The following is a 22,862-nucleotide window of genomic DNA, read 5'->3' on the forward strand; positions in this document are numbered from 1 at the left end:
AAAGAGAATAAGCCAGCAGTGACAGATGTTACATCTTTTACTGTACTGATACTGATTTTAGGGAGATAAAGATAGCATAAGAAGCCATACTGAACAGAGCAAACCATACATCACCTAAAGCCGTATTCTTTCTGCTTTGAATACCGTATTTAAGGCAGAGAAAAAGATCATTTACAAAGACTAACACACTTTCCTGATCCCCCTCTCTTTTTTTGCTTACCATGAGACTATTATACTGTGGGTTTTTTGTTGCTGTTTTAACATCTTCTGCCTTCAGACTACCCGTGACATGCACACACACACAGAAGAGACATTCTGCCTTTAAGTAACATTTGCCAAGGGTTGGTTTTATGGATGACAGGGTTTTTATAGGGCAAAAATTCAACATTTGAGTTCTCATTTCCACTATCCAGTGACCTACTTTAAAGAGATGGGGCAAGAGGAGGGCTGCTAGGGGATTACCTCAGGTCCATTTATATAAGATACTCAGGACACAAATCTATGCCTTTCCTGCTGAAAGTACAAAATGTCAAAGAAAAAACATTCCTGCTAAACAAGTGCAATGTCAAGTATGTCAAGAGGCTGGCCTGTCCCTTGCACTGCCACATATCCCCTTATAATGTGCTGAAGGGATGAGGAGACCTAACCATCTGAACCCCTCCTTATGAGGTGACTGTCCCTCCTGCCTCACTTGGGGACCCCAAGAGGAACCTCATGCATTGCAGGAAGAAAGAATTCTCCTCAGACCCAGCAAATAGACACACAGCTTGATATAAATATATCTGTGCAAGTCCTGGCATTTGGAAAACACGTTAGTATCTAGGCCTTATGTTCATAATTACCACAGCAGTACTGAATCCTGATGAGTCAGTAATGACCTTCAATAGCACAGAGAAACTATTTCAGCTTCCACTTAATCAGGTAACAAAATCACACAATAGGCAGAATTTCTTTTAAGGCGCTAAATAAGGCTGATCCTAAATGCTGTTTTTTCTTTCCCTGTTCTGATTTTCCTGAGGATCACAGGACAGTAAATTTGAGAGCTGACATAATTCATCACTGCCTGCAGAAATTGTGACGAGATTATAGGTACAGCCATCTAATGGATGTTTCCAATAAATCCCATCAATTTCCCAAACGATTCCCCAGCAAGTACAGACAATGCAGCAGTTACTGTCTGCCAGATGGACAACGCATGACTGCACAAACGTCACTGTCCACTTCACCCTGACAAGCAGGTAACAAAGTTTGCATGCCACTGCCATCCATCATGCCAAACTCAGCTCTTACCCTCTCAATTCTTCACCTGTAAGATGTGTATTAATACGCATGAAGAACATGTTTCTTTTGGTCAAAAGACAGGCTGTTCCCTTGTCCATGAATTCATTGATTAGTGTTTCCACTCCTACAGTCTTCATGGTATAACTGAGGCAAGAAGGGAGCTCAGCAGGTCTCTAGTCCAAGCCCCATCTCAAAGCATGGCCAGATACGAGGTCAGACCAGGCTGCTCAGGGCTTTATAAGGTATTCAAAACCTCCCAGGATGGGGATCCCACAATGTCTCTATTTTCCCACTTGGATGTCCTCATGGGGAAACACTTGCTCCTTAGATTCAGCCTGAACTTCTCATTTCAACTCATGCCTGTTGCCTCTCACCTTCCCAGTACACATTGCTGCAAAGAGCCCAGTTCCATCCTCTTGATACTTCCCTTGTAGGCAGGGGACAGCTGCTGTTAGGTACCCCAGGGCTGCCTCTTCTCTAGGCTGGATAAGCCATCACCCCCCAGCCACTCATGATCGACTTCACAGTGTTTGCAGGACTTGCCCCAGTTTCCTGAAGCCTCTCCTGCATCAGGAGTCCAAAACTGGACACGATATTCACCAGCTTCCATTGCTGCTGCTCATGTCCACTCATTGCCTACCGGAATGCCGCAGAGCTGCTCCGTAGCTAGGCAGATCCTGCCTGTACCACTGCAAGGGAACAGCCTTCCACAACACCCCAAGCTTATTGCATTACTCCAACACGCCCATTCTGAAGTACACTGAAAGTCCATAAAATTGCACAAAATCATTTCAGCAAAATAATAATTCTGGTTTATACTTATAAAATTTACCAAAAAATCAGTAAAATATTCAAGGATCCCTGAACAATAATACAAATAGAAAATAAGCAGCAAATAATACAATAGGAACTAACTAAACTAAATGAATTTAGTGTTTTCCTCCTGTCTCTCAAGGTCTGTATATGTATACTTTACGTTTCGGGGTGGGACACAGCAAAAGTGAACTGTGTAAATGTTGACTGCTTGTTCACTTATACACACAATTTTTGACTTCTTATCAGTGAATTCAACTCTTTGCACCTTATTTTCCATACACACTTCATGCCTAGTCCACCTCTCCAAATGATGCTTTGCCAGTTTGGTTATAAAAATGCTATAAAAGACTGTGCTGAAGACTTCACAAAAGTCAAGGCAAGCAGCTTTCCTTTCCTTCCCTTTGCCCACAGAGACAGTCTTTTTTATCTCAGCAGGCAAACAGGCTGGGTCAGGCACAGTTCCCCTTTGATAATCCATGCTGGCTGTTTCCATTCACTTCCTGGTCCCTCGTGTCGATTGACATGCTTTCTAGGACAACATTCTCCACAACTTTTCCAGGCACCAAAGTGGTGATGACTGGCCTGTACTCCCATGCATCTCCTTCTTCCCTTCTTGGAAGATAAAATTTCATATTTTCCAGTCTTTGTTGGATCTCCTTAGGTCACTATGACTTTTAAAATAATAAAGTAGCCTTAAAGTGGCACTGTTTACTTCCCTTAGATACCTCGTATCCAGTCCTGTGGGCTTATATAAGTCAATTTTACTTAAGCGGCCCCTAACTCAATCACAAGACTATACTTCCCAGGCTTCTATCCAAACCAGAGGTCAGTCCTGCTTCCTCTCCCTGTTGTATATAACATACGTCATAAAACCCTTTAAGTGGGCAAACCCTTCAGATTCATGTCAGAAGTGATGTGGTGCTCAAGTGGGATATCATACTGAAGATGGAGTGCAGGATCTTCTTTAAAATGTAAACAATAATTTAACATGAAAAAGAGAGCTGTTTAGATGTGACATGTACTTGCAAAGTATTAGTGATGTAAAATTTGGAGAATAGAACTCTGGATATACTCTTTGAGTCAAAAGTGTTCATTTAATCTTTTTGAAAAAGTAGAAAGCATATACTTGAATGTGTGTGGTAAAAAGGGGTTAGAAGATGTCTATTAAACATTTTCCTTCTATGCTATAAAAATGCTTTCCAATGTGTTCTTTGTTGTTTTCTAAACGACATGCACAGTTGTGCCTCATCCCAGTGAATAACAAGCACAATCTGAGGAAAAGCACAGCAATGCTTCATATAAAAGACAATTTGAATACTAGATATAATACTGACACTATTCTGAAAAAAGAATTATTTTTTTTTTAATCGTTCTCTATAGAAATCAACCATCAACAGCTCATTTCTTCTTGGTTGTAACTAATTCTTGTCAGAAAAGAAATTCCGCATTCAGAATGTTTTCTTGTTAATTTTATTAACATGGACTACCTTAGTTATTAAAGTCAGCTACTGGGGAAAATTCAATGAAATCTATTGATTACAAGCCAATAGATTAGTAACAAGGTAAAGACAAGCAGGCAATTACTACTGTATTACATATTCCTACTCCATAGTACAAAATATTCATTATCAGTCAAAGCAATAGCCAAGGCTCTAGCTCATAGAAGAGAGAGACGTTCAATCACTGATCTGGAAATTCACGTAAGAAATACCTTAAGCTTTCTGCCTACTGGGAATAGCATGATTTCACCAACATGCAAGACGTAATCTTTAAGAAAAAAGAGCTCCTCCCTCCATGCTTGGTACTTGCTGTAGCTGGAGGGATTCTGCTTGGTTAACACAGCACCCTCCTGTTTCTCCTTGTAATTTCCTACTATCTATTTTTCATTACTCTGGATGACTTGAAGACTTAAATAAAGGCCAAAGTCCTTTTTGAAGTCTTAAATGAAAGCCAAAGTCCTTTCATAGACGTAATAACTTTTCTGACAGTAAAAGAGAACATGTCTGGGTAAATAAGACACTAGTGTGTTCTTGGGAGAGTGCGCTAAATGCCACTTTCAGGTTTCTGTCCTTTAATCAAAGCAGCTCAGCCCCTTGATCTAGGATCTGCTTAGATATCCTTGTGGTGAGAAGTGTTCTGTGTATACATCCTTTTTCCCTGAGAAAGACATAGGCTGCCTATATCCAAGTTAAACTGGTATGAAAGAAAGCCTCTTTACCTGTACTGCTGGAGATGTTGACATCAATGCTGATATCTGATATGCCACCTCCTTTCAGAGACGCAACACACGTGTATGTCCCAAAGTCAGTGAATTTCAAGTCAATAATGTCCAGGTTTGTGGTGCCTGGTGAAACATCAGGGTCAGTCTGTGTAATGACCATCCTTTCAGAGCTTCGCAAGGGACGTCCATTCTTAAACCAGCTGAATGTAAGTTCTTCAGATGGGATGGCTTCCACCTGGCAGGAGATTTTCACCTCTCGCCCAATCTGAATGTTGTCATCTTTGTGATATGGGTCAGGGGTAATCCAAAAACGTCCTTTTTTTAAGGCTAAGAAATAATAAAAAAAAGTTTACTATAATAAACTGTGATTTATGCATATTCAAACTTTGCAAAGACTTATGTTTCACTTTATGCCTACATATGATTTTAACAGGGCCTGCAGCAATGGGACAAGGGGTAATGCTTTTTTAACTAAAAGCAGGGAGATTCACCTTAGATATAAGGAGGAAATTTTCTACAATAAGGGTGGTGAGGCACTGGCTCAAGTTTTGCAGAGAAGCTGTGGATGCCCAGTCCCTGGCAGTGTTCAAGGCCAGGCTGCAAGGGGCTTTGAGCAATCTTGTCTAGTGGAAGGTGTCCCTGCGTATAGCAGGGGGGTTGGAACTGTATGAGTTTTATGGTCCCTTCCAACCCCATTCCATTCAATGATGCTTGAGAAGTCACCGAAGCCTCTAAAGCACACATTTAGCATATGGTTCATTTTTTGTGGGATTAAATCTAATCAAATATCATCACAGAGTATACATTGCTAAAGTACCTGTCATTTCCAAAATGAAAAATAGGAAGTCAAAGCACCTAAATGAGGCTGAGCTGCTGACAACTGAAGAGCAACCAAAATAATTCATGAACCTTCAGTGTTTGTTACCTGTCTTTAGATATATTTACAAGCCCTTCTTCACCCCTGTGCTATCAGAGCACTGAGAAAGGAGAAAATATAGATATCAACCTAACATCACTAATACAAACAGTAGTGTCATCTCCAATCTGTCTGGCAACAAACACAGCCGTGCAAAATAGCTCGGTGACAGCTGGTTAAATGAGAATAGGTAAGCACATGCCTGAGGCTACAGCCTTCCCTGTTGCAACTGGGAGGACTCCCTTCATTCCACAGCTGTCCAGAGGCTGGCTGCCCTACCCCACCAAATAGCAGACCAGTGGAGGCCAACTGTATTGCCTTATTTAGGTAGGGAAACTGCTGCCAGTTCTAAAAGGTAAGGGGACCGAAAGTACATTTTTGGGCAGTCATCAATGGCAAAAGGCAAAAAGCACTTGTGAGATATAAGCAAGGAGTCCATCACGAGCATCTTGCTTGCACTTCCCTGGCTGGTCTTGCCAGATGGAGAAAGCCCATCCCATGCTCACAGGAGAAACCTGAGGCCGAAGGTTGCACACACAGTTGAGAGAATAACATACTTTGGAGAAGCACAGTATATCCCAATGACCTCTATCTCCATCCAAAACTATTCAAGGCTACTATACAAGCTTAATTAATTCCCTAAATTCTCTAACCCACAGCCAAGCAGAGTTAAGATAGTCTCAATGTTTCATACGGGAACCCCAAGGCAAATGAATTTTTTGAGGCAATCTCAAACGCAGGTCCAGCATTCAGGAGTACCCTATACCCATGCAGGGGCAGAACAACTCTGGAAGATGTTACTTCCCACCATCTTCCCAGCAAGACCAACATCTTTTATTAGCATTCCTTCAGCAATCTACTGCACAAGAGCAAAATAATACTGCAACTCATCTGATTTTTCTTGTCACTCTTTACATGAGCATAAAACTATCCAGAAACTATCACCATTTACATCAATAAAGTGACTGCTCGAAAGCAGTGTTGCTATGATACTTATTTTTGGAAGAGTGCTTCAGAATCTGCCATTAAATCTTTCAAATACACATATATTTTCATATACTGATACAAAATTCTACTTATACAATCACAAGATCTCCCTCCCCCTATATGTATATGTGCGTAAGTATGTATGCATGTAAATATATGCTACCTCCAACTAGAAAGTTCCATAATGAAAATACCAGTCAGAAACGTTACAAGCAAATACCCAGGCTGAATGCAAGCACTGAAGACAAATTTCAACCCATCATTTCTTGTTGTCATGCTGACTTCTGTTGAAGGGTTTCCCTCATTGCCCTTTTTTCCCCCACCCACTCTCTGCCCCCATCCATTCACAGTGTGCCACATGTGCAGCACTCCTTTTTGTCCTCAGATATCTATACGCTTACAGCAAATGAAGTCTGACACTGTTACAAATGGCAAAGTCTATGAGCTGAAAATTCCCCTGGATCCCATACTTTGAGTAATGCGCACTTTTCACTTGCTGTGTACAGAAAGTTTAACAACATCAAATGGAAATAGATGTATGAGGCACCAAGCAAGAAAGCACAATGCATCAGCTCCCTGCTGTATGAGTGCTGAAAATGCTAATTCAAACTCAGTTTTTTTAGTACGTAGCTTGTTGAACAAAACAGCTCTTTGGAGCTCACAAATGCCAGGCTGAATCAGCACTTTCACAAGTTTGAAAAGAATTAACATTTAATTAATAATTAGTAGTTTTTTTTCAATGTGGGAAAAGCAGTCTAAAATTGGGCTACTTGTAGACAACCCCTTACACATGGTGTGAGGAACTTCTTCCACTGAGGAAGCCAGCTCTTTTAATCAGAGAATGAAAAAATGCTGTATTTGCTGTACTGATTAGGTATGGCATGAAAGACACTTGTCTGGGTGCTGCTATTCAGTTGTAACCATGTATTCAAGAATCCAAGTTGTTGATGTGTTCTTAAAAATTTATTATTTCATCTACTTAAGAAAGTTTCATGACTTTTATTAAGATTAAATTTTTGCACCAGAATGCACTAGTGTTCACCAAGCACATCTCGCTCCCTTTTAAAAGCTGCAGCTGGATCCCCAGGAAGCAGAACAAACATTCACAAAGATGAACCATACATTATATGACAGTTGAAAACAGCCACAGCAAGTAACTTTGAAACTTGAGCTGAACTTTTTTGTTTGAAAACGGAAGAATAAACAATGCTTACATATACAAACACCAATAAATATATTATGCAAATAGCTTTCAGACAGGGAAATAAACCCCACAACTCGATAGGCATGATGAGCGGCACATTTAAACCAGAATAAGTTGCTAGTAACCTCAATAAATTATTTTTACTTTTGATTATTTCTTCTTTGCTTTGAGTGCTCACACAGACATTTCATAGAATCATAGAATAGTTAGGGTTGGAAAGGACCTCAAGATCATTCAGCAGTTTCTCATTCCCATAAAGAAACGAAAAGTCACATCAACTTTAATCTGTCCTTTGTTACAACTAGTGCTACAATACTGTCTGCAAGCTAAGATAAAGGGTGTATGTTCATATGGCTTCGGAGTCACTAAGAGGTTTGGTTTGGGGGAATGGAGGAAGAAAAGGAATAGAGCAAAGCGACTTTTTCCTTCACTTCAGAAGTTCTGGAAACTTCCTGAACTTTTTCCATGTAGTCTCAGTTCTCCTCTGAACTCCTTCTATTTGGATGTACGGAAAAATACTTAGCTCAGCTGTATGCTCTGCACAGTTCTCTGGCGGTCAGATTACACTGTAGCAGGTCAGGACAGTGGATGATCCAGAGACAGGATGTGCTAGGGTGACCCTGCTCAGATCTTTGAACGAATGGTTATTACAGCAATGAAGGGCCCAGTTGAGCTAGTCTCAGATCCAGAACCAGCAGGGTTGCCCTTGACAAAATGACCTGGGGTCAGTAGACCTTTCCAGAGTGACTGCCTTCAGCAGGCTTGGGAATACATAGCCGTTTCTTGCAGGCTAAGTGTAGTCTTAGAAACACATATGCTAGATGTGGTCTCCAAAAAGACTTCAGACCTGACTGATTTACATTGTGTATGACCTCTTGGGAACACCCGAGTTGAACCTGGTAATGGAAAAGTGATTTCTGTATGTATTCTGCACACAGGTTTGCATTCACGCTCAATCTCCATAAAACAGTGGTTTGAATCATCCCCATCTGTAAGTACTTGGACCATAATTTCCAGCCATACTCCTACATACTATCAAGTATATTGAAATCTGCAATGGAGTCTGACTCTTGCTTTTCACTGTATTATCAGTTACATTCAAGAAATAATTTGAAGTTTTCCATGGGGTTAGATATAGTGACTAAAAGAGACACAAGGTTAATCAACAAAATGTGTGAGATGGTGCTGCAGATGCTAACCACAGCTGCTGCCCAGCAGAGATTTCAGAATATAATCAACACACAGGGGCAACAAAATGGCAGCGAACATGAAAATAAGTCTGTAACTGTACTCTTGAGACCCAGGAAAGTGACAGTCTTTCTCCAAAGAGGCCCCAAAGAACTATGATTTGATCGAATAAACAAAGATAAAACAATTCTTGTCCTCAAATTCCTCGCAAAACTGTCTTTGTCCTCCCCCATTAATTACATTTCAAAGTAATAAAATGCATTTAATTATCTCAACTGACGTCTATTTGCATTCATCAGGTTAAGCTGTATCATCCCACCCTCACCCTGATTCAACTCCAAATGCTTCTTTAAAACATTAGAATGTTCATATTTTGTCAATGGACATTTCTTGACATATGAATGGCATCAAACACCATAACTCAATTGCTGAGGTGAGTGGCTCGAGAGAGGACGCCTTCAACACTGGAGCGGGCGGAAGCTCAGCGTCCAGGAGCCGCAACTCAGAGCGGCCAGAGCTACCGAGGGAGCCTCAAGCCCTCGACAGGGCCCAGGAGCCGGCAGCTCCGCGGACGCGAGCAGGGACTAAAAGGGGGCGGAGCCAGGAGGGGCGGCACCAGCCCTGACTGGGTAAAAACCTGCCCCAGGGAGCGCGGCGAGGCGGTTTGCCCGGGCAGGCGGGCGGGATGGTGAGCACCCGTCGTGTGGCCAGGGCCCGCTCTGGGAGCTCTGCTCTGGCTGCCCCGGCGGTGGCAGCGTAGGCACCCAGACAGAGCCGGTGAGAGGGGAGGCTGCAGGGCAGAGCTCGGGGTGCAGAGGGTGCCTGCACTGCTCTGGGGAGGAAAAGGTGCACGATGGGCAGGGCTGCACTCGGTGCTCCCTGGGGGAGGTCCTCCTGCAGCAGGGGCTGAGCTGCGGGATGCTGTTAGCGGGCTGCAAGACGTCAGGGTAGCTGAGAGGAAGCAGGAATGCTTGCTCCAGGCCCAAACTGCAGGGGCCTCAAGCGTCTCCTCCAGCTCACTGAGGAAAGGAGGCCGTTAACCTGGGAAGCTGGGAATTAGTAACAAAAAAGCAAAAAAAAAAAAAAAAAAAAGGAGGAAGAGGACAACTAAAAGCGAGGACAACTAAAAGCACCTCCTAAATCTGTTGTCCCCACCCAGAACCGCTTTGCTGTCCTGCAGGGGGCTGATGAGGAAACGCACTTGCACCACAAACAGCCGGCTGGTGCACTGGTAAAGATCTCTACTGGTGCTGCGAGGAAAAAGCGGCGGGTTGTAGTACTAGGGGACTCTACTTTGAAAGGCACAGAGGCACCCATCTGTCGGCCTGAACCAGTCTCAAGGGAGGTGTGTTTCCTACCAGGGGCACGGATCAGGGATGTTACAGAGAGGCGGCCTGCTCTAGTAAGTTCCACGGACTTTTACCCACTTCTAGTGATCCATGTGGGTGCTAGGGATATAGATAGTAGTAGCCTGGAGAACATAAAGAAGGACTACAGAGCCCTGGGAGAGGTGGTTAGGGGCTCTGGAGCTCAGATTGTCTTTCCATCAATTCTCTGGGATACAGGGGAGGACTTTAAAAAAGCTAGGACAATTGGCCAGGTTCATAAATGGTGAGAACAGTGGTGCCAGTCAGGGGTTTGGGTGTCTTGAACACGGAAGCCAAGTTAGTACGCCAGATCTACTGGGGGCTGGTGAAGATACAGGGAAGAGTGGTTTTGGTAGGAGGCTAGCCAGACTGGTCAAGGATGCTTCAAACTAGATATGTTGGGGGAGGGGGGCATTATTCCATCCCAACACACCCAGTCAGTTGCCAGAACCTACAATAAATGCTTGGAACAACATAGTGATATCCCAGCCGCTCCAGCCAATGAGCCAGCTTCATTTGGAGCTTGGCTCAGATGCCTCTATACAAACGCCCGTAGCATGGGGAACAAACAAGAGGAGTTACAGATGTGTGCACATCTACGGGGGTATGATATAATAGGCATCACAGAAACATGGTGGGATGGCTCCTATGACTGGAGTGTTGCAATGGAAGGTTACAAGATCTTTAGAAAAGATAGGCCTGGCAGGCGGGGAGGGGGAGTTGCCCTTTATGTTAGGGATAGGCTGGAGAGTATGGAACTCTGCCTGGGGACAGGTAAGCAGTCAACAGAAAGTTTGTGAGTCAGGGTTAAAGGGAGAACAGCTATGGGGGACATTACTGTGGGGATCTGTTAAAGACCGCCTGATCAAGAGGAATCTGTGGATAAAGCACTCTACAGACAGACGGGAAAAGTCTCACGCTAACAGGCCCTTGTGCTCATGGGGGATTTCAACCACCCTGATATCTGTTGGAGCAATGGTACGGCCTGGTACAAGCAATCCAGGAGGTTCCTTGATTGTGTGGAAGACAACTTCCTTCTGCAAGTAACAGAGGAGCTAACAAGGAGAGGTGCCATGCCTGACCTTGTGCTCACCAACAGGGAAGGGCTCATTGGAAATGTGATGCTCCAGGGCAGCCTTGGATGCAGCGATCAAGAGATGGTCGAATTCAAGATCCTCAGGACAGTGAGAAAAGCGTGTAGCAAGCTCACTGCCCTGGACTTCAAGAGAGCAGACTTTGGCCTCTTCAGGAACCTGCTTAGTAGGGTTCCATGGGATATAGCCCTGGAGGGCAGGGGGGCCCAAGACTGTTGGTTGATATTCAAGGATCACCTACTGCAAGCTCAGGAGTGTTGCATCCCAACTAGAAGGAAGTGCAGCAGGAGGGCCAGGAGACCTCCTTGGATGGATAAGGAACTGCTGAGGAAAATTCAAAGGGAAAAAGAGGTTATAAAAGGTGGAAGCAAGGACAGGCGGCCTGGGATGAATACAGGGATGTTGTCTGGGAAGCTAGGGACCAGGTTAGGAAAGCTAAGGCCCATTTAGAATTGAACTTGGCTTGGGATGTTAAGCATAACAGGAAGGGATTCTATAGGTATGTAGCGAATAAAAAAGAGACTAGGGACAATGTAGGTCCCTTCCAGAAGCTGTTGGGAGAGCTGGCTACACAGGATTTGGAGAAGGCTGAGGTTCTGAATGACTTCTTTGTCTCAGTCTTCACTGGCAAAGGCTCTGACTGCACCACCCAAGTCTTGGAAGGCAGATGCAGGGACTGTGAGAATGAAGACCTTGGCCCACTGTAGGAGAGGATCTGGTTCAAGACCATCTTAAAAACCTGAATGTACACAAGTCCATGGGACCTGATGAAATCCATCCGCGGGTCCTGAAGGAGCTGGCAAATGAAGTTGCTAAGCCACTGGCCATCATATTTGAAAAATCATGGCAGTCAGGTGAAGTTCCCGATGACTGGAAAAAGGGAAATATAACCCCCATTTTCAAGAAGGTGAAAATGGAAGACCCGGGGAATTACAGAGCAGTCAGTCTCACCTCTGTTCCTGGCAAAATCTTGGAGCAGATTCTCCTGTAAGGCATGCTAAGGCACATGAAAAAAACAGGGTGCTTGGTGACAGCCAGCATGGCTTCACTAAGGGGAAATCCTGCCTGACCAATTTGGTGGCCTTCTATGATGGGGCTATGGAACTGATGGACAGAGGTAGAGCAGTTGATGTCATCTACCTGGACTTGTGCAAAGCATTCAACACTGTCCCACACAACATCCTTGTCTCTAAATTGGAGAGACATCGGTTTGATAGATGGACCATTTGGTGGATAAAGAACTGGCTGGATGGCCACACACAAAGAGTTGTGGTCAATGGCTCAATGGCCAGCTGGAGACCAGGAACAAGTGGTGTCCCTCAGGGATCTGTGTTGGGACCAGTCTTCTTTAACATCTTTGGCAGTGACATGGACAGTGCGATTGAGTGTGCCCTCAGCAAGTTTGCTGATGACACCAAGCTGTGTGGTTTGGTTGATATGCTGGAGGGAAGGGATGCCATCCAGAGGGACCCTGGAACGCTTGTAAGGTGGGCTGATGCCAACCTCATGAAGTTTAACTATGCCAAGTGCAAGGTCGTACATCTGGGTCGGAGCAATCCCAGGCACAGCTACAGGTTGGGCAAAGAAGAGATTCAGAGCAGCCCTGCAGAGAAGGACTTGAGGGTGTTGGTGGATGAGAAAACGAACATGAGCCGGCTTCAGTGTGCACTCACAGCCCAGAAAGCCAACCGTATCCTGGGCTGCATCAAAAGGAGCGTGACCAGCGGGTCGAAGGAAGTGATCCTGCCCCTCTACTCTGCTCTTGGGAGACCTCACCTGGAGTATTGTGTGCAGTTCTGGTGTCCTCAACATAAAAAGGACACGGAACTGCTGGAACAAGTCCAGAGGAGGGCAACGAGGATGATCAGGGGACTGGAGCACCTCCCGTATGAAGACAGGCTGAGAAAGTTGGGGCTGTTCAGCCTGGAGAAGAGAAGGCTGCGTGGAGACCTTCCAGCAGCCTTCCTGTATCTGAAGGGGGCCTACAGGGATGCTAGGGATGGACTCTTCATTAGGGACTACAGTGACAGGACAAGGGGTAACGGGTTAAAGCTTGAACAGGGGAGGTTTAAATTGGTTATAAGGAGGAAATTCTTTAGTGTTAGGGTGGTGAGGCACTGGAATGGGTTGCCCAGGGGGGTTGTGATTGTTCCATCCCTGGCAGTATTCAAGGCCAGGTTGGACGAAGCCTTGCATGGTATGCTTTAGTGTGAGGTGTCCCTGCCCATGGCAGGGGATTGGAACTAGATGATCTTGAGGTCCTTTCCAACCCTAAGTATTCTATGATTCTAACTGAATAAAGTAGCTGCAGTGCTATTTGCATGTTTGGTCATAATAACTATTTTTCACTGGCTGATTCTTAAGCTGACATTCTTAAGCAGTGGGGAATGCTTGGCTTTGTGTTTGTTGATGTTTGTAGCTGTGTGCAGCCGCAGCAACATCAAATAGCAGATCTGTGCAAATTACTGATTTTAACTTTGACTGAGCAGTTGGATACCACATGAGGTCCAGCCTCTGTGCACTCACCAGAAGAGGCTTTGCCTAATTTTGATTGCTCCCCTTCACATTTTGCTAAGACTTATGAGTGATTTTGTTTTAAGCAGTTCGCACTGAACAAGGTAAGAATGTCACCTGAATCTGCCATGCAGACGTAAAGACATGCCTGTGCCTTGGAGCACCACAAGTATGTTTTGGAGGTTTGCTAAACTCAGCATCCAGCATGTCACTTGTTTCTAGGCACCCAGCACTGGCGTTTTATCAAGCAAGTGCAAATACCTTCACCTCCAGATCCAGCTCTCAGGATCCTCCAAAACCACTGAGGGTTCTGGGTTTCAAATGCATCCTATGTCAGGCAAGGCCAGGTTTCAGAGTCATTTGTCTGAATGATTAAGTGAATGAATGTATGAAACAAAGGAATCTGCTCAGGTACCACACCTTGGAAACTGCAGTGCAGTCCATATTGTCCGTTTTTTTTTTTTATTATTTTTATGTGGAAGCCCAGCATAAATAGATCTCTCTCCTACATAAAGTCATTCCCACTGAAGAAAGACTCAGGGAAACCTTATCTGATATTTCTTTCTTCATTAACATGTATACCACTATCACATCCATTGGAAAAAAAAAAAAAAGTTCCTATCATAAGCTCCAAAGTCTTTATTTTGGCCATGGGCAACAAAGCTTCATTGTCTTTAGTGTTCTACAGGATATTGCCTTTAACTGTATTATCAAGGAGCTAAACTGGGTAGAGACAATTTAATAACTGTCCAAAATATCACAGTGCAGTCTCTTAAACTTAATTATGTTACATTAAAATAAGTTTTGACACTATTTTGTGTATAAGGAACACTGAAAACTCAAATTTGCTTTTGTCACCCAACAAAGCATTTGAAAGGAAAATAACAAAGAGATCATTCAGTATTACAATCTTCTAACCTAATTTTAAAACAGAAGAGCAAAACCACACTCCACGTAACAAAGTTTGCATATATCAGCTCTCCATGTCAGCAACATCTGCACTCTAGGAAAGGACTACTGCGGCATCCGTAGTCTGCACGCCAATACTGTACACAGGCAAGCCTGCTCTGAAGTGTCCTATAGATAATGACTCCTGTTCCTTTCTGATGAATGACTATCATCCATCATACTCAGCACTGTTATGAACATGCAACCAAGTATGGAAAATTTCAGTAACAAATAGGAAACTACATTTACAAACAGAATGCTTTTTAATACCACCCTGTTTCCACTGAGAACACTGTGGCCACATTGAAACCCAATGCAAAGGAATGTCTCAGCTTAAACTCAAGTCCAAGTGAACCTAAGATTCAACCTGCACATGTGCCTTATGCCACACTCCAGTGAAGCAACCTGTAGCCAGGTCAGGGGTAGAAAACTTTGCTCTAGTGAATCTGGACCTCATGATGTGTTGGTGGTTTTGAGTATGGAGCATGGTGTGACTCTTGGACAATAAATAATAGGAAGCTTTACTAATGGGATGCAGATGTTGAAATGGTAAGTTTGTTGAATAAAACCTTTGTCTTTGGCTGGTGCATTAAAAAGTCAATTTTCCAAACAGTAAGGGAAATAACACTAAAGGATTTGGGAGAATAATATAAACAGGGGAAAAGATTATGTCAAAATTCAGTGTTACTTAAAGAAGATGCATTTAAGAAAGGGTAAAATATGTGGTTAAAGGCTCATACATCTGGTGACTAATTAAAATAACGGATAGAGAAAAGCTGCAGTTCACAGTTCCATCTGCAGTTCCTCATCATCGCTGTGCACTGAGCACTTCTAATTAGACAGAACACTGGCCACAAATTGAGCGGCATAAACAGCAGCCTTGGGTGCTTGAGCTCTTCCCTCTGGATATGCCAGGGCTTCTGCAAGTCCTTCTGCTTCCTATTTCCACTGCTTACCTTTGATTTTTTGTGTGCTATTCTAACACTCATCTACTATAATCACATTGTTTTGTAGTTCGTGTTTTTTTAAAAAATCAAAGATTGATTATGAAGCAACAGATAGAATCATAGAATAGTTAGGGTTGGAAAGGACCTCAAGATCATCTAGTTCCAACCCCCCTGCCATGGAAAGGGACACCTCACCCTTCCATCCAGTTTTTGCTTTTCATCCCTGAATGATCTTGAAAACTATGCTGCACCACAGATCAGAAAGACCCATCCTCTCCCTGGGGTGTTTAAATTGGGTCTCAAATAATAAGTCATGATAGATGTGGCCTGGCAGGGTCTGGAAGATCCACCATAGAGACCAAATCAAGGCACAATTTCGTATTTTTCAGTAAAAGCAGCCACCCTCCCCAATCATTCCTGGAACCTGAAAAAGCAATAAACACCCATGAAAACCAAAACTGTGGAAATACACCAGCTTGTGCTTTGTTCTCCAGCCAGTTTGTAGGGCCTAGAAACTTCTAGAGTGATCACCTTATGTCTAGCCATGGGCTTCACCACCTTCTCTTACAGAAATACCAAAATGGATGCAAAGAAAATAGATGGGATAGATCCTTCCAGTCCCTCCACATTTTCTGCATAGTACGAGCCCACATTATTTTTAATTAAATACTCAAAAGTCTCACCAGTTTGCCCACACTGCTGCTGCATTTATTTTGTACTCTGTTACTCAGGATCATTCTTGGCTGACAGGTAACCACCAGGTCTGCCAAGGTCATCATACTGTTTCATTTCTCCTCTAGGAGGGAAACCTCTCTTACCTTATAGCTCATCTCCATTACCCTGTAACTGCTTGCTCCACTGCTGATACGGAAACTTTCTTAGTCTGAAAGGCAGTCTGAACGCTTTGCTCAGAATTAAAAAGTCAGTCTAATATCAAATAAAATTACCCAAAAGCTCTGCATAGAGCTAGCTTCACCTGAAATAGCAGCAAATAATGCTATTTGATGTTTTCAGATAAGAGAACTCTCTCCAGCAGAACACATGCCTGCTCAGAGAGCAGGCAGGGTGCACCTTGATTGGGTCATAAGGAGAACATTAAAAACTAGCATAACTACATAAATAGTCACAGAGCTTTTAGGGAGAATGCGCTGATGTTGACCGCTCTCAAAATACAAATTTCTTAAGTAGGGTATTTAGGACTCTGAAAGGTATTTTTGACAAAATTATGCTGCCTGAATGTTGCCTATAGTCACCTTTCTATCCAAAGACAGACTTGTAAAGTCTTGCTAAAAAATAGATACATACACTCAGCATTTTACCAACAGTTAATTTTTATTTCTGTCAACATGGTTTTTTAAAAAAAGCTTTTTAAAACCTTAACTTTCAGTAGCTATCAGAACAATTAAGCTGTCAAGCGTCTTCTACTAGAGCATCTCCAAACTTTTTAATATCAAGTAGTTATTTGGCACTTACAAGACCACATGCATTCACATTTTCAGTTTAAATACAAATACTGTGGAGAGATTTCAGGTTTTGTCTCTATTTTTATAAATTACTCTAATTTTTAAAAGAAAGAGGATTATTCTGGATTTACCATGTGTCAGGTGTCTGGTTTTAGGTGTGCTCTAGTTAATTAGCTCCTATTTCTTTCACTGCTTTTCTTCTGAACGAAGGGGAGGTGTATACTTCTTTGAAATGAAGAAGATTTCAGTTTAAAATTTACTCAGTATACGATCCTTTAAACAGATTAAGCCAAGATCAAAGTAGGTAAAACACAGCATGGTTTCTCTTTTAACTGCTTTTAGAAGTAAATATTCAAGAGAAATAGGCATCAGCAGAAGAGCAGAAACCTATAGGTTCATAGAAATACACCAGTGGGGAGGGTGTTCAGGAGGTCTCCAGGCCAATCTCCTGCTCAAATAAGGGCTAGATCTGAGCTAAAATGGGGTTGTTCAGGGCTTGAAAACCTCCAGGCATGGAGACTGCACAACCTTCTACCTTTGGTTCCCTGACAGTGAAAACCAGGAGTCACCCCAGTGGTGTCACACCATCAAAAGCTGATTTTGGGAGACAAAATTTGATTTTTTGCAGTGTCCTACAAGGGACCAGCACCATCTGGCTGGTGGAAGGTGGTTTTGATCAAGGATTTTAAGCACATACAGATAATGATTCAAACACATCTAGGTGGGTACATGAGGGTGAAATAGCAAAAAATGGTCAATAAGCAGAGGTGACAAACTGGCAGCTGGCATTCAGTACTTTCTGCAGCCCCAAGCAGAACAAAGGAAAAAAAAAAAAACAACCACACAAACAAAACAACCAACAAACCTACATATTTCCTATGCTACAATATCTCACAGTTATAGCTTGACAAGAAGAGACAGGGAGCACCATCCTGACCAACCAGTGGGCTAAGGGCTGCCCCATCCCATAGACTGCCTAACTCATAAGCAAACGGGAACTACGCAAGTCTCATCACAAGTCAGACAAGAACTGAGATATAAATTAAACAATTCAGAGAAGCTGACACAATCCCCAGTGGGCTGTGCACTTGCCAAACAAATTATAAATCCTCTGAACAGTACAGCTGGGTGTTTTCCCAGGCTAATGCCTTTATAAAGTTTAATTCTTGTGCCAATACTGGAAAAAAAAAAAAAAAGAAGAAAAGAAAAAGCCTTGCTAAGTTTTCCTGGATGCCCAAAAGTAATAAATTGCTAATCTTCACTCTTCTCTTTGCCCACACACTGCAAATGAAACTTGGTACACAGTACTTGTCTTTCCTCCAAAACCTAGAGCAAGCCTCCAGTTTTCAAAGCTTCCACAGTGGACTACCCCCACCTCCTGCTTCTTGTGTGGCTCAAGAGCTTTATCCAACTGCAGGATTTCATTAGAGCCTGGATTTGTACCAACATGCGATGCATTCCCCTTCAACAGTTTGTTTTTATTTCACAGTTCAGTGCCTCAAAAATTAATAGGGACCCTACCAAACTTTCCAAAATGATTTGTCAGACTGGGCAAAGACCTACAAATCTCATTCATAGCTGACTGATGCAGCACAAGTACCTTAAAACACATTTCAAGGTCATCAAAGTATCTTGGTAACATCAGAACAAAACATTGTGCACTGTTCTCTTCCTTTTCCCTTGAAGATAAATCAAAACTTTGAAAAAGTAAAGTTTTTCTGCCAAACTAATTTAGTGTTTAAGACTACACAGACCTCATTACATATTAATCAGCCAAGATCTAATACAATAACAAACTATGACGCCACACCTCTGCAAAACAAATTTATCATGCGTTAGTAGTTAATAATTGTTAGCTAACCAAAAGTAAGGATAAATTTAATTTCCCTGCCCCCAGTGAAGAATGAACATGGTGACATAAAGCAGCCACAAGGCAAGGGCCAGATTAAGAGAGATCAAATTAATACTACCTCTTGAAACCTCCTCTGATAATACCTTTATATATATGTATTGCTCAGCAGGCAACATGTGACGATTTGCAGAGCAGCAAACCTACGTAAAAATAAAATTTTTGTACACAACAATTCTGGGAAGTCCTAATGAAAGAGCAAAAGAATCAATAAACCATCTACATTTTTATATGAAACCATTTTATGAACTCATCCATGATATACTCCAGCCTGGGAGAGAGTGTACATACCTGAGAGTGCTATTGCAGACAATAAAAATAAATGGACTTATTCAACTCTGAAGCTCAACCTTTTTACACATTCATTCTCAGAGCTGTAAAGTTTTAGGATAGCATGCTGGTAACTTATGATTGTAGCAACCCGACGGATGTGCTGTAAGATCAGGTTTTCTAAACTAAAATCTTATCTCACAGAAATCCCATTCACAGGTTACACCTCTCAGTGGAAGAATGAGAATTGGCTGGCTTTTTCCTTTTTTTTGGACTAAACTGTACTCATGCTTAAAAATCTGGAAAAGGCCCCAGGGAGATGCCTGCAGAGGCACTGGCTCCCACAGGAAGCTGAGAGGGCTGTGTGGGGTGGGAGACCAAGCTGGTGCCCAGTCTACAATTTACAGAGCTATTCTTCATCCTCAGCTAGTGCAGGGGTCTATCCCAAAGCCCATTTCCAAACAGTTTTAAAAGGTCCATTTAAACCCTACACCAGAGGAAGGTAGTTTGTCTTGTCCAACAAGACACAACACAAACCAAGCAAGGTGGTGAGTGCTGTTAAAACCAAGAGTACTTAACTCTTTGCTTAAGATTATGATAAAAAAATATACATTTGGCATAATGCATGAGGGAGGACAGGGAGGGCACCTGGCCAGGTGAAGGTGCCCAACTGCCACAGTGGTTCAGCAAAAGCAAAGTCAGCCTTCCATGATGGCACAGCATCAGCAGATCTTGCCTGATGCAACTCCACAGCAAAGCCCCATCCCTGGAAATGTTCAAGGCCAGGCTGGACGGGGCTTTGAGCAACCTGGTGTAGGGGAAGGTGTCCCTGCCCATCGCAGGGGGGTTTGAACTAGATAACCTTTAAGGTCCCTTCCAACCTAGACAATTCTAGGATTCAGGATTCTGTGAAAGCTACTTTCAAGTGATGGCAAACCCACCCCAGGCATTGGTTGTAATGGCACTGAGACTGGATCTCAGTGTCTGGGCAGTTAGATATGGGAAGAGACTCCTGGGAAGAGCTGAGAGGGTTCTGAAAGAAACCTATGGAAATTGCAAGTAGAGTTAGTCATCTGGGGAAAAAAAAAAAAAAATGGGAAAAAGAAGATTGTACAAGAGATGAGATGAAATGGGTGCCTGTGATAAAGACAGATGTCCTTATCTGGAATGTAATTTCAAAACCTTGGTACATTCATGAATTCACGCTTGATTTCTAGTCTGTCCCAAGAAAGCATCACCATTAACGGGTACTGAAAGACAGCATAGGAGCTGCTGAATTTCCGTCCTACTGAAACATCCTGAGGAGCTCATCACTGCCAGCAGCACCCGCAGCCTGCAGCATCCACAGCTCTGCAGCACCACACGCAAAGAAGCTCCACGTGGCTGCACAGCCCCTCATTAGGAAGTCAACAGTGGCTATCTCTGTGGTGTAGTAATGCCCATTTTATGTGTATGGATATTTGCCAAGCCTTTTGGCTTTCTCCGGCTATGAAATAAGCACTAGTATAATCAGTCTGCTGAGAGACCTTCCCAGAATACAGAGAGACAGAAAAGAAGGAGGAAAAAAAACCCCAAAGGTCCTTCTGCATGTTGTACAGAAAACCCAACATTTTAGACTTGGCATGCTGGAGCCAGCATCTCCAACCAGTGCTCACAGCGTCACAGATGATGCCATCTAACAATCACGAGTGTCAGATAGATACATGACTTGGCCAGCATCCACTACAACTGCTGGGGTGATGGCTGTCATGGGTGCCGCCAAAACCTGATTTCCACCTCTTGAATAAAACTTGTGAGAATTGCCTCTGTTCTGGTTCTCAGTATCAGCCCACGGGGGCCCTGATCACATTTCAATTAACAGCATTTGGGGATCTGAGGGGTGACAGCAGAGGTGCTGATGCGTAACCAGACAATCTTATTTTTATCCTGTACTTCATGCAACTGCTAAACCAACCAACCAGGGAAATTCCTAATAAAAACCTCTGGGATAAACAGGGCTGTTGCAGGAAAGCAGAAGAGTAAGCAGGTGCATGAGAACAGACATCAGTAACACAAGTAATCCTGTAATTTTTTCCAAATCTATTACAAAAGCAACAAAATTCTCACTTATTTCACAATGCTCATCTTTTTTTCTTTTTTTTTTTCCTTCCTTCCTTCCTTCCTTCCCCCCTCCCTCTTCCCCTTCTTATTAGCAGTCACTACCACACAGTTCACATCCCATTTTTAAAGACATAATAGAATAGGTACTTCCAGCAATCTCGGCCTTTAAATGCATTTCCCCAGAGTGCTTTTTGTTCAGCAAAAGATTCTGTGCTAATGTTGAGCACAGGTCATTACTTCATATTTAAACTGACAGGGAATCCCACCCCTTTGAAAAATTAACTCTAAATACTGTGTTTCCGCTTCATGGAAGGAAAAAGTCACACACTCAGAGTCAACTGGCACAAAAAAAATGTTGCAGTTACAATGGAAGAGAGAAAGTGATCTTTTTCAAGAATGTAATGGGAGAAGTTGCTGACAAGGAAATAAAGTTGGTGCATGCTGACACCCTTCCAAACCGTTCCAGTGCTCAATACTGAAAACCTGTTTAGAATGTGAACTTTTTTAGACCTATAAAACTCTTCTCTGACTCTACCTTTTTCCCAGTCTGATGTGCAGGTGTTCTTTAAAGATGCTACCGATTTTTGCTCTCTTGCCGGATGGAGAAGACACCCTACATGCTTCATCATCAAACACCTTTAATTCTTCGTTGACATAGGGGTAGTTACAGAGAGATTTTATTTTCATTTTCCCTTTCACAGTGTCTTTAGAATTTTTATTCTTCCATGCTCTCATAATTCTGAGTACCCAGTCTGAGTCATGTTTAAAATGTGTAATTTTCCAGAAGCTGTAGACATATGATTATCTTGATTCCTGCCTCTTTTGACATTTCCAATCGTCACTCAAAATCTCTATGGTGTTGTAATGATCATGCTTTTATGTAGCGTCTTACGGATTACAAGGCTAATATTACCATTTCTCTAAAGTCTTTTGCTTCCCTCCCCAAATACACATTGAAAAGAGAATTCTGAAGGAGTAAAATAACCTCCAACAGCAGAGTCTAAAAGCTCCTCAGGCTAGAAGTTTCCTGGGACATGGGATAAGTTGGATGTTCAACTTCCCATGCCACATCAAGACAAAGAACTGAGCCTGGGGCCATATCAGAGGTGAGGTCTCTCACTGCCAAGCTCCTGGAAATAATGTGAAGTCCTCTTTGCGTAGCTGTGTGTGTGCACTCGACATGAAGAAGTACCCATATCACCACGTGTGTTGGCAAAAGGGATGTAAGCAAGCAAGGTTTTGCATTTTAACAAAAAATGTGCATGTGTGTTTCCTTCTTATTTTAATTAACAAAACATCCCTACGAAGACTGATTATCATTCACCTGTTGAAATTAACAGAGGTATGTAGTGACAAATTCATGATGAAAGAAAATGAACAGAAATATCCTGGGTAAGAAAGAACTCTGAAAGAAGTGCAACAGATTTCCCCCATCCTGGTCTTTATGACAAATAATCTTCATTGCATCAGAACAACCTTTTTTTTTTTTTTTTTTTTCCTCTACCATGGAAAAATCAGAAAAACAAAATACCCTCCAAGTAAGCACAGTTAAAAATGCACACCTCAGACATGAAGGTTGTTGGGAACTTTGTCTGGAGGGGGTATGTTGGATTTGATACCCGAGAGAGCTTTTTAAG

General features: G+C 42.8%; 1 protein-coding gene across 3 annotated transcripts in view; it reads right to left on the reverse strand.

The window, feature by feature from the left end:
- Positions 1 to 22,862, reverse strand: part of MDGA2 (MAM domain containing glycosylphosphatidylinositol anchor 2) — a 387,881-nt gene that overhangs the window by 138,759 nt on the left and 226,260 nt on the right. For all 3 annotated transcript variants that reach the window (XM_065685163.1, XM_065685161.1, XM_065685162.1), the window contains exon 7: positions 4,316 to 4,645. In XM_065685163.1, coding sequence (XP_065541235.1) covers positions 4,316 to 4,645 — 330 coding nt within the window. The remainder of the gene's footprint in view (positions 1 to 4,315; positions 4,646 to 22,862) is intronic.

This window comes from Lathamus discolor, chromosome 6 (genome assembly GCF_037157495.1).
Source record: "Lathamus discolor isolate bLatDis1 chromosome 6, bLatDis1.hap1, whole genome shotgun sequence".
In the NCBI taxonomy this organism is placed as follows: Eukaryota; Metazoa; Chordata; class Aves; order Psittaciformes; family Psittacidae; genus Lathamus; species Lathamus discolor.